Here is a 13,249-nt window from a genome sequence, read left to right on the forward strand (position 1 = left end):
GGCGGTACAAAGAGGGTGTACGAACAGTACATTATATGTTCCAGACATTTTGTCCCCGAGCAAACGCGGACTCATAGGTTCAGGCCCGCGGCTGGCCATGCATGGCAATGTCCCCTTTCTATCTTTACTCACACTATAGATGTGCATGCAGTGGCTGAATTCTTCCTACATCTCCACAACTGTGACGACACAAAGGAATGGGGTTCCAGCTAGACAGTACCAAAACCTGCCTGTCAATGGCACGCTCATGTGTCCTCTCTTCCCAATAAGAGTAGAGTTCCACACAGATAGGTTGATTAAGCCAAACCCTTGGCTGTTCTCGCCAGCCTCTAGACAGCACCCTGCTGTGTTTAGAGGAGCTTGGTGCCCATCTTGTTGGGGTCTGACAACACATGTTCCCCTGCATTGAGTGGGATAGTTTATTGAGGGGGTCAAGCAAGAAGATCTAGGGTGCGGGTGGGAAGAAGCATTTTTGGACAACTGTAGTTTGGCATAGTCCAGTTTGCTGATGGTTGGACAAATACTACAGTACCCACATTTTCGTGCCCTCTGCTTGTGAGCAGCAGCCTCCTGCATGCGACGAGGAACTTTATGTCCGTTCAGGCAGTGTGCACTGAACTTAAAAGGGCGGCAGGGGTAGCTCGGGTGCTTGCAAGTGGCCGTGTGGAGAGAGGTGGGCGGAAATAGGTGCCTTCGGAAAACAGCCTCTATCATTTGACCTCTGTCTTTAAATGTGCAGCAATGTAACGAGATAAGAACATGATTTACAGCCCTATTTACAGAAACAGATTGGAGACACTGAAACCATCTAGCGCTTGTGTCAAATGCGCTTAGATAAAGGGACATATCCCTAAACAGATGCTACAATGAGAAAAGTGGAAGGGTACAAGTACTGAGGCACTGCTCTGAGGGAGTGAACAACTGCCGATAAAGAGAGACATATAGTAAAGATTACCCACTAGAAAACAAGGATTTTTAAAGGACACTGGCACAAGTAATGAATAGCAGGGGATTGCTGTAAGCCCACAAAGAAATATACTATAGTATACAGGCATCTCGAATGCTCAACCTAAAAATGGGACAAATAGAGTGCCTTTAAGTTTGTAGACATAGGGCATCATTCATGGGGATTTGACATGGGGCAGCACGGCAAGCCACCTTGTGGAGAAGCGTGGCTAAATGGTTAGAGTGGCAGACCCTGATGCAGAGGTCTGGTCCGGGACCAGGGTTCAATTCCCGCCTCGGCGGCTCTTGGACTCAATTTACCCGGACCTGATAATTCTCGCCTCGGTGCCTAGTCTAATCATGGGTCCCACTCTGTGATTCTGGGCAATACCTTGCTTAATCTCCACAATGGCCCCAGCAGTGCTTGGATGCCTGGCTTCACCTTGGGGGTGCCCAGGAGTTGACATCTCACAGGCAAGCCAGGAAGGGTTCCACAGCGGTATGACTACAGCGCTACGAGACCTCTGGGTAGCAGGCGCTATATAAATACAAACACATGTACATTTACCTTGCTGCTCTGCCCTATGTCAAAGTGAAAAAGCATGAATGCATTTTATTTATCTAATGCGGTGCATTCCTGTCCATGCCCCCAGCCCTGGCACAGTTTCGGCAGCCAAACTCAAATGCAGGCACCCTTCCTCCAAGGGTGCCTATATTGTTGGCAGGATTGTTAATGTGCAGGAAAGGGCACCTTCCTGCCAAAAAACTATCCTGGGAGGCGTTTTCCTCTTTCTATGTGTGCCGATGAATGCAGTAAACATGGAACAGAGTTAAAAATTAGGAGAAATAAAGTTATTTCTCCTTGTTGAGCCTCCCCTGGGTAGGCATAAGGTTTTGGAGCATCCCCAGGTTTATATGGTTTTCTAAATCTGGTGAAGGGTCAAAATCCATGGTTTCTGAGTGGGAACTCCCACCACAACGCCCATTAAACACCTCCCTAATGCAGAGGAAGGCAACGCAGCGATTTGTAATGTCTTGCCTTACTTCATATCTGTAAGACCATTCAAAGCTACCCAAATTTGCTGTGTGTGATATGATAAATATGATTTCGTGATGTCACAAAACGTGATGCTACGGCAACACCAGGTGCTCATAAATATGCTGCATAGTTCTTCTTTCTTTATCAACGATATCACTTAATGAATGAAAACATACAGATTTAGAATGCCAAAACATCATATAATAATGTGATCAGTAAATGTTGTGAGATTATTTTACATCTCATTTGTTTTATTTTTGGTTTGCGTCTCCACGGATGCTACTCACACGAACTTGAAGCTCCTTAACTTCTGCAAGATGTGCCTTTTCCAAATCTTCAATTTTCTTTCTTTCTCCTTCCTGGCGTTTAATGAAGTCAAGCTCCCTTTAAGAAAGTAAAGCACAGAAGCATGCACTTATCTTGCTGTAGATACCAATATATAGTGTGCTGGTCCCAATTCATATTTAACTACACATACTTTAGACAGTATTTCAATTGTTTTTTTGTTAAATAAAGGGCCTTATTTATGAAAGCCTTACCACACTTTTGTGCCACCGTTGTGTCCCTTTTCGTGATGCAGCGGCAGCCTAAACAAGGTGCCACTTTGCGACATATTTACAATGTAACACATCTAGGCAGATACGTCACCTTGTAAAACCTTGCACCACTTTCTATCTGTGCCAGGTTTAAAGTATGCAGGGTGGGCATTCCCATTCAAAAGAGAGTTGTGAAAGTGTTGCAAACACTTCCAGGACGCTAGTGCTTCAAAACCCTACGCTTTCCTCATGGCAGTCGTAAGGGCGACGCAGTGCAATAGGCACAGGCATACCCCATGCATTGCTGAAGTTGCATCTTGCTTGCGACACAACTCCAGCAATGCGTGACTTTTGGGCTTACAGATACGTCAGGATTTCTGACATATCTGTCATTCCTTGCGACATGGAGCGCTGTATATTAAATACGGTGCATCTGTTGTGTCACAAGGAGGGCACAGTGAAAACTGTTGCATCACTGTTTTATCGCAGCGATGTAACAGTTTTCATAAATGAGGCCCGAAATCTCTGGGGTACAACAATAAAGCCACAGATGATTAGTCAAGAAACGCTCAAATGACAGCCTCTGTGCCCTCCTAAAATTCAGTTAATTTTATACAACTGTAGGGTACATTCTGTATCATGGCCTAAAGAAGGGCTAATGCAACATGTGCTTGGAAAACACCATTGAAATCCCATAAATTTGAAAGACATAGTGAGAGGGCGATCTGATGCGTGTAAGAGCACCTTAAAAGCTACCATGATGTGATTAAAATCAACCAGAAATGTGAGAAATAGCTAAAGTTGCACAAAGTTACTAATTAAACCACCTTTGTAAGCTTCAATTGCTTTCTGTCTTAATAGGGCATCAACTACATACAACTAGTTGCTTTTGGTACGTTAATCCTACTCATTCAAGACCACAGTCTTGGTGTGAATGTATACATTGTTCTACACAGGTGGTATTCCCATACCAAGCACCACCATCCCCAGAAAGCAAGAATGGGGTGCCCTATCTGGTGTACCCAAAGTTAGTCTTTGTATGGAGTGCGGGTTTGGAGAAGGGAGGCATGTGCAGCCTTACCAGAAGGTTCAGAGGGTGCTATGGTGCCCAGCCCTAATCCATGATCAGGGGAAGCGTACAAGTAAAGGATATGATCTGAGTGTGTAAAGCCGGACAGTACCTGGCTACATCGCGTGTGTGTGCACTACCTCAGTGCAGGGCCGGAGTGGGAATTAAAAGCAGCCGTTGCAGATTTTGTCAGACTAGCCTGGATGGATACAGCACTAGCACTCGAGAGCGGCAAACAATCCTTGCAGGGTGCAAGGTGAGTTTCAGGGACTTCTCCTTCCAATAAATGTTGGTGAAACATTGAGAAAATTATGTCTTTTCAAAAAGTTTGAGTATATAAATGGAGCATGGTGAAAGAATACCTTATAGTGCATCAGGATATGTAATCATGATGGGAACCACAAGGAGTGCAAAGACATTCTTACTGAGTGCAGACTCAGCTCACAGGCCTCTTTTGTGACCATGTAAATAGAGGGACGGGCCTGTGTAGGTCACAACCAAGTTCAGTTTCACTGTTGGATGGTGTTAGTACTGAGAGCGTAAACTTCCATCTCACTTGGGGCCTCACAAATCATGCCCGTCTCCACACCATCACCCCACAGAGCTCCCAAGGTTCTTGTGCGTGCATTAGTCCAATCAGCCCAGATTTAAGTTTTGTATTCTGGGACTTGCAGTTCTGTTTATTCCAAGGGAAATTAGAACTAAAATTCTAGACTCCAAAGGACCCTTCCTGGACTGCAGGAGGTGCTCATGCATGTCCCTGTGAAACAAGTGAGGTCTGCAGCGCCTCTGTACTGATGAAGAGCACTACCACTAGTTACCATTATCACATTGTGGCCCCTTGCACTGCGGTACCAACACTTCACAGTATGCAGACATGGGGCCATCATTCCCAGTAATTTCTCCCAGTCCCTGATAAAGAGGTCTTTCTCTCACATGGCCTGCTGATGGGGGTTTTGGACTAGCCCCTCTTTTCACCCTGCATCTTTGGCACAGACCCCTCTACTCTCCCATGCCATGTGGAGTTATAAATGGAAATGATGGGGTGTGTCTAAACTCGCTCACTCACTCCCCTCAACCAGGTGCCAGCTGTTGTAGCGCCGCTGCTGGAGGCAGGAGTCGGGCAGAACTTATCAATTTTTATGCCACACTTTAAAAGCTATTTTGAAAAAATGGTTTTAAAGCGCTTGTGATCTGACCGGACGTGACGTAAAACCATTTCTTTTCCAATCTGTTCTTGAATCACAGCAGGTGGAACCGTGGTAGAGCAGCAGACACAGTCAGTTCACTCAATCTGGCATTTGCAGCTCCGCTCCACCCTCGAGGCAGACAAGCCTCCCTCCACCCAGCCAAGCCCTAAAAGGAGCCACAGCCCGGAATCTGCCTAGTTCTGTAACCCAAGGGCGGCTACCTACACAGCAGAGGGCGGCCTTGCTCCCCCATTCAGAAACCACCGCCAGCCCGGCCTCCCAGGGAAACACCCTGTTCCCGGAATGGCCAGTCCAGGTCTGGACCGTGCTCTAGATGCAGGAGGTGCTTACTTTTGTTGAAAGTCCTTGATAAGTTTTTTCGCCTTGTTGTATTTCTTTTCCAGAGCTTGGTACTGGCTCTGCGTCTCTTTGAGGTGCTCGTTCACAGTGTGACACAGAGTCTGGGCTTCGATCCAGTAGCTTTCAAGCTTCATCATTCTCTCCTTGTTCTCCTCGATGTTCTGCTGAAGTTGGTTCTTCTCCCTTTCCCACCTCACCTTCTCATTCTCTGCAGACTGAAGCTGTGCACAGGTAGAACGTTAATCCGTGTTAGGAGACAACCTTGGTTAATGCAAAGAAAGGCAGCAAACAGGTTTGGATTGATAACAAATGCATGACATAGAACTGAGGTACAGAGTCCATTTGTGCATTTAGGAGTATTTTAGAACTGAAGCAATCATCACATGTGATTTTATAGATTTCATTAAACTGTAAACTTTATGTACTATTTTCTATGTGGAGTTTGCCTACATATTTAGATTCTTTGCCTGTAAACTGTCCAAGTGAGGCTATGGCTGTTTGTCTGCTTTTTGAATGATTCTAGTTGCCTTGATTGGGCAGACAGAAACCTGCCATGGAGCAAGCTGACCAGATTTGACACAACAAAACTTCTGCTTAATCAGCTCATATAACTGGACTCAGAGTCATAGGTGCAGGGTCATCTGGTTGCTTACACTTTTCACAAAAAATGCCAATACTCATGGACCTTAAAGAAGGCCTCCTCTTATAGGACCTCAGCAAATCTAACCAGTATGTCCAAAATCCAGGATATATTTGTCGATGGACAGATGATGGCCCTGCAGCTAACAGGTCACACAGTTCATTTTACAATGTATGTGGACTACCTGATTTTGCATGTCAACACTGGATTTGTTCAACAAAGACTTATTACTGCTTTTGATGACTGTAATTCAGTTAATTGGCCCAAAGCTAGCCTCAGTAGGACACACGTTTACCTAAATTTGTTTGAGAATGTTAGCCTAGTTATTTCTTAACTATGACGTTGTTCTGGTGTTGCAATTCCTGTACCACAGGTACATTTCTCTGAGGAAGGCCTTGCTGCTTGTGCCAAGCTACCAAAGGCAAGGTCGGGATTTTTCACAGAAGCCTGTTTACCTCTAGGAACTAGATTGTCCTTACTTTGTGGGAGACACGTTTCAGCTCATATCAGGACTAAGGTGTCTCCCCTTCATAGTCCAGCCACCCAGTATGCCACAGTGTAGTGTTTGGTTTAGGGCTCTGGCCATACTTACAGAGCTAGGACAAAACAGTGGGTATCTGTAGTAAGCATTCAATAGCAAAAACACTGACCGGTGCAATAAATCATTATGAAATTGGGCAACCTGACTTTAATTATGCATATCAAGATAATAATTGAAATGCATGTGAATTTGTGAGTTCTATTAATGTGGGAATAATATACTGATGTACTTTTGAGTGCACCAGTCTCAAAATATAACTATACAGTAAACGGATACCTACTGTTTGTTTGCAATATAAATGGTTCAGACAGTTCCATCCTCCAGTTCACACATTTTTTAGGACCCTGGCAAAACATGGAGAGCCAAGTCAAATCCAGTGTATATGGTATAATCAGCAATGTCAACCTATGGGTTCTGCTTACGTATTGCCTTCCCATTCTCTTCTTACTGATCTTCCCTAGTCAGCGGAGGAAATTAGGATTTATTGTCTACAAAAAATAACATAATTCTTATAGGCCACTTAACTTATGGCTAGTGACCTCCACAGGCACTGCCTTACTCTTCAAAGAAAGCCTTGAAACATTTTACTTTACAACTTTTCTCTTAAAATCCTGCTCACATTAAAGGGGATATTTAAATCCATATTTTCTCTTCTTCCTAAGGAGATGTAGGAGAATCAATTTAATTAATTGGTTCTGATTACATAGCAGTCTCCTTTGTCATCAACTTACAAATTCCCATTAAAAAGCACCCCACTAATAAGACACTACGAATAAGGCCCTCCAGACTCATTGCCCCACGACATCCAACACATTTAAAGATTGGCTTGCGGATAAGCCTTGTACTGACCTCAATGCTTTACTAAAATACTTAAGCTACCCAAGAGGTTCTAGAGAGTGTTATTCTGCTACATGAAAAGCACAAGAACACACTACAAAACCCAATTGTTGATATAATAAAGCTTATTCTAAAGTACACTGGAAACATACCAACGTGAGAGGCAGGCGGCGATACCAGTTATGAGAACCACTTTTCAGCAAACGTAAATTTATACAAGAATAAGATTACAGTAGCCAAAGAGATTTACAAAGTCCACAGTTAGGCCAGTGGCCTAACCTAACAAAAGAGCTGTACGTCCCCTCTACAACTAAAACTGACATAACTCCCTTAGTTAGACTTTGTGAAGATTACACTACTTTCTTTTAAGAAAACAATCTAAATACCAGGACAGTTAACACAGCTGAAGCCAACCCTAACCCCACACAAGGTGACGGATTCCAATCTGGGCTCTCCATACATCTCAGTTTGTTCCAATCTCTGAAGAATTTACAATGCCAATAGCTCAAACTCTCATAAATGTGAGACCTATTGCATTGCACATGGTTGATTTGTCTTCCCGTGGAGAGACTCCTTTCTCCACACACCACATTTTTTGAGGTGGAGGAGTGTGGCTTCCTACACTGGAAAAAGCTAATCCTTTTCAGGGTTGGAATTACCCTTAAATATATATGTTTGTCCATACTCACATGGCATTCAAGTTCTGGAACTACCACTTCCTGCCTAATTCAAGCCCATGGGAGTAGCTTTGCTCACACAAAATCTTTATATAAAAAATAAAAATTCCCTACATGGATGTCTTGACCAGGGCCTAGTGACAAATAGAGGTAAATAAGCAATGGGGGTGATTGGCCTGACAAAGGCATTTCATCTCATGATGAGACAACGCGTAGCTTGACATTGAGGGAGAGGGAAGAACTTAAAAGAAAAGCTTAAAGACAGTAATTACAATGGAAATGTAAAGGCAGAGAGGACAATATGAGAGAGAAACATAGTGTAAACTAGGTGGGGATTCTAAAGAAGAAGTGGCCTGGAAAAAAGATTGAAATATGAGGCAAGAATAATGGGGCATTGGTGGTCTTCACAGAAAATAAACAAAAGAAAAAAGAACACTGGTGGAGAGAAATGGGTGTGGGGAGTAAGTGAGACAAAAAGAGAAACAGCATTAGCAGTTTTGATGGAAACTACGACAGGAGAAAGGCCAGTAAAGGAACAGAACTGAGAACATGTGGAAATGGTTGACACTGACATAGAAGTACAGATAAAAAGTGAAACTGGTGGAGGGCTTAGGGAACTGACTTTTGAAAATGTTGTGTCCTATGGCACAGAGAGAAGAAAGAGAGAGTCTGATGAAGTGAACAGGGGAATTCTAGATGTAATTTAGGAAGATGATAGCCTGAAATATATACTTAGCTTTTAAGGAATTTGAAAGTCCGAAAAAACAGAGGCATATTTTGCCATGAAAAGAAAAGTCTTTATGGAAGGGTGAAACAGCAACAGGAAGCACAGATTGAGAGTGAGGGGGAGGTCACAGCTTGGATGAGTGTCTGACAAAGGAACAGAAAGAAGCCTGCAAAGGTGAAGGACTGAAAGTTTCATGCATCGATCTGTCTTTGTCTGATGTACAGTCTTGTGACAGTATGTTTGCTGCAAGAGACGTTTATTAAACACCTATTCAGGCTTATCATGTGATGCAGAGTTTACAACTATATTTGACTGTTTGAAACAACATTGAAATAAAGGGAACAAAAATAAATCTTGGTGACTGACAATCATTAACCAAGGATTTTGTGGATGTACAAGGCTAAACAAAGCCCTAGGTCAGTTGAGGAGGTGTTAGATAATGCTCCAACTAAAACAGTTGGCTTCCCTGTTCTTCAAGGAATCACGTTCTCAGATCTAGCTACAATAGTATGATACTATAATAGTCACAAGATGTGTTTTCTCAGAAGAATATACTCTGTAAGTTTATGTGGAAATTTTGACCAGGTGTAACATTAGTCAATATATAAATAAAATTAACATTGTGGCTACTATGTCAATAATGTTTTGATCAATCTCTGGGTTTGACCCTTCTTTCAGGCCTCGCCTCCAAAATGTGATTGCAAAGAAAGTGATTACTTCTAAAATGTTCATTTGAATATTTCACAATCCATAATTAAGCGATGCAAAGAAACGTTCCTAGACAGTTAATGCTATTGTATATATTCAGATTCCTTTCCATTATGTGATGCCCTCTCTACTTTATGTGTAGACCATAGAAAAAAAAATCTCTATGTTACTTCTTTGAAGGTCTAGAGACTGACATGGGGACATTGTTCTAGGCATTGATATTTCAGATGCAACAAGTGTAATGGTCAATCCCCTAGGCTGAAAATGATGAACTGACACCTGGGACAATGCAATGAGCTGGCAAAGTAGGGAGCATGCCAACGAAGAGATCATGGAAGGAGATGTTGCTTCGCTTGGAGGTTGGGATTCTTACAGACACCCATGAGCTTCGAGTGATTCTTAGTGCATCTTTTTTTAGAAGGTTGGTGAGAACTCCCTATATAAGTTTCTAAACTCACTTCTGAATGAGACATAATGGCTGCCCGCGGGACAGATGTACCTGTAACTCAGTCCATAACTATTATCAGACCTGACACTTTTTGCACTTTTTTGTGGTTTTAAACATCTGGAATTAAAAAAAAAAAAATTGGCAAATGGAATTGATTAGACCATTCCAGGAGAAGATTCAGGTGACAGGAGATTTTAAAGATTAGGGAGACCTATTTTAACAAATACCCTTTACTCTTCCTGTTACTTATGAGCAAATTGAACGAAGGATTGGTTTACAGGGTATTTTATTTCTGTAAAATTCTTGTCTTGTTAAAAGGCACATTGCCCAAGTCAATAAACAGAAATCTCTAACTCTCCAGTTCGCTCTTTAGGAATACAAGGAAATCCTTTTGTAAAATCTAAAAAGGCGACTGGGGATGAAGTGTATTTTTAAAATTGTCAGTGGGGAAATACAAATTTTAAAGAACGGTGAAACTGTTAGAGGTTCATCTATACATCATCTAGCATTGCACATACAGTGAACGTGAATGTATCCACATGCCCAGTTTCAACTCCAATCACATCATTTCGACAGATACTGTGTAAAATGTGGATACATCACTTCATTAGTAGAGCAGCCAGCCAATTATTATAACATCCTGGTTAATGCAAACATGAAAGAAGGCAACACAAAAGAACAATGCTGAGGGCTTTCCATGAAATCTGCTAAGGGGAGCAACAAGCGGGTTGGCTTCCTGGTCCCATGTACACCACACAACAGTAAAAGGCAGCCGCTCGTAAACAGAGTATACCGGACCGCTGATTTCGCAGCGCCTGCTTCAACATGCGTAAATCTTCATAGCACATGATGCGGCTTGAAAGTCAACCTGTATGTATGCGGAGACGATTTCCAATAAAATACACACAGAAGGGAGGCAGCAAGCAATCACCCAGTTTTGTAATCTGATTGCGTGCTAAATGCGCGCATCCGCCATGCTACAGGTGCAGAGCGCCAATAAAATAAAACAGTTGCTTCATACAAGAGCCATAATAAAACCTCTGCATTTTTGTATTCTGGACATGGACATGTTATTTTCCAGTTTCACGGGCTTTCCCGTTCTGAAATTGCTGAAAAATGGATGATTCGGGCTCCTCTCTTACCTTGTTCTTCAGCTTCTGAATCTCGGCCTCCGTCACTGCATGCTTGATTTGCAACTGAAAGATGCAAAGAACACAAAAGCACGTGAGCTGGAGATGCTGCTGTACTGAAAACGCCTGCGAAGCTCGCGCTACAGTTTATTGCACGGCAGAAGGCCTACCGAGCTGCTGCAGTGCGGTAGGCTGTAAATTAAAAACGTCTGGCGGGCAAAATGGCTGACTCTCCAGTATAATTAAACGAAGGGAGACACTGGTCCATTTGCAAATCAGAGATTAGGATATAAATCAAAGACAATGCAGCCTCCTGCTTTTGTAGAAGATCTGTGATGCTCTGTATTTTTGAACTGGCATGTTGCTATCTAGAAACCCATTTCCAAATACATGCCAACATTTGGGTGCCTGATAGAGTCAGATTTTACTTACTCACAATGCTGTGGACCTTGCGAGCCTGGTATGTGGCATTCTAAGGCGTCGGTTTGAATGTTTTTGGAATCTTGCAGGTAATTGGCAGTCATTGGTCTTTTTATTCTGTGCAGATGCGCCATGTTTTTATTTCTTCTACTGCTGTTCTGCAAAGTCGGTCCTGGAGGGCCGGATCCATGTCAGATTTTTAAGATAACTACATATATCTAAATGGGGATATGCAAAAAATGTGGCTTGGATTTTTGGAGAACACTGCTCTACCAGTATGGTTAAATGATGTTTGTGCTAAAAAAAATACGGATCCTGTGCAGACCCGAGTGAATTCCAGGTTTTGTGCAATTGCACAAAAAACACCATGCAGTCGGGAATATCGTGCAGTAGTACTGGTTGCAAAAATAAAAATGGAGCATAGTTCCCCATTGCACAAGTGAAAACATAAACTCAAGTCCATACATAAAAAGTCTGCCAAAGAATTGAAGCTGTGATGTAACGGTAGATCCCGCAACCGATTTCAGCTCCCAATTCTTTCATGTGATTCGCCAAAACGTTGTACATCTGTGTAGCTGAAATAAAAAAACACTCAGTATCTCTGCGAGGAGTGGATTGATGCCAGTTTCTGCAAAGTAATGGAGGATTCCCTTGCATGAGGACTTATTGGCGCACTATGAACTGTCTATTTACACTGTTAAATCAGCAACCGTACCTTAAAGGCTGCTATATTTATCAGAGCCCATGCATATGGCTGCAGCATCCTTGGTAGGCTGGCACACTGACAATCATTTATTTATATGCACCCTACAACAGCTGGGCAGCACCATCGCATAATCGGGTGTGCCACGGAATACTTGAGCAGCACTACCATAAATGGGACAATGTAATATGATGGTAGCACACTGGCATAGAAATGTGTGGGCTATCAACTGGTCCAGAAATTGTGATGGGCATTATATACTTGAACAACAATTTCTGATGGCATTGTTTTTCTGAGGCACAAAATCTTTTCCCGCTATGCACTCATTGTTTTGTCTAGGGTCAGGCAATCTTCATGCTGTATGTGCATTCCTGCGGACATCAGAGGAAGCCATTACATAAAACAGACATAATGGATATCAGTGTTAAACTGCTTTGGCACCAGGTGTGTCCTCATTCAAGACTGTAAAAACTCAAAATGCTGTAATTTTGCACCCGGATCTCCATATACTGCAGGGATTGGTAACACAGTCAAGCAACACTGCATTACTGTTGTGGGTTTACATCTGTTGAATGGAGAAGTACAATGGAGGCAGGTGTTACTGTATATGGATTAGTAGACTGTTTTCCAGGGGCAAATGCCGCTGTTTTGACCTAGCAAAATTTGTCAGCAGATAGAGCAATAAGGAATGCAAAATCAGGGTCGGATTGTAATCAAAAATTGACTCAGGGAACACAAACAAGTGGCCCACATTAGAGGAGCCTGACTTTTCACAAAACATTGATTGGTTAGTTTCAGGGGGCTTATTTTTGGAGAAATGTGTAATAAATTAAGCTTCTTTAATGGTTGTAGTGCCAATAATATTGGTTAAGATTGGAAATATTGCAGCTATAAAAACAAAACACTTACTGGCAGTCTCAACGCCTTATGCAAGTTTGTAACAAGTTGGGAGAAGGTGATGTGAAAAGGCAAGAAATTGACAGCTGGAGCAGAGGCATCATTGTGCAGACTCCAGTTTTCAGGTTTTTAAGGTCGAGCCAGCGAGAGCATCTGCCAACACATGCTTCTCGCTTGTGAAACACTGTTATTAACAAAAAGGGCTTAGAGCCCCCACTGCTTACCCATTTGTTGGCTTGCATGGCAATCTTCTTAACAGCATTGTAATTCCTCACTGCAGGCATAACATCATTTCCATTCCTGTCTGTGGAGCAGGGACCAAGCACTGATTGATTCAATTTAATCAGTGCCTGTCCACTGCTCCCTACACAAATGAGGTACT

The 13,249-nt window shown here is 42.7% G+C and overlaps 1 protein-coding gene across 3 annotated transcripts in view; it reads right to left on the reverse strand.

Annotated features, from left to right (window-relative positions):
* Positions 1–13,249, reverse strand: part of PPP1R9A (protein phosphatase 1 regulatory subunit 9A) — a 782,694-nt gene that overhangs the window by 188,572 nt on the left and 580,873 nt on the right. For all 3 annotated transcript variants that reach the window (XM_086941937.1, XM_086941939.1, XM_086941938.1), the window contains 3 exons: positions 10,860–10,913; positions 5,131–5,360; positions 2,272–2,368 (listed from right to left, as the gene is read on the reverse strand). In XM_086941937.1, coding sequence (XP_086798063.1) covers positions 2,272–2,368; positions 5,131–5,360; positions 10,860–10,913 — 381 coding nt within the window. The remainder of the gene's footprint in view (positions 1–2,271; positions 2,369–5,130; positions 5,361–10,859; positions 10,914–13,249) is intronic.

Source organism: Lissotriton vulgaris, chromosome 10 (genome assembly GCF_964263255.1).
Source record: "Lissotriton vulgaris chromosome 10, aLisVul1.2, whole genome shotgun sequence".
Taxonomy (NCBI): domain Eukaryota; kingdom Metazoa; phylum Chordata; class Amphibia; order Caudata; family Salamandridae; genus Lissotriton; species Lissotriton vulgaris.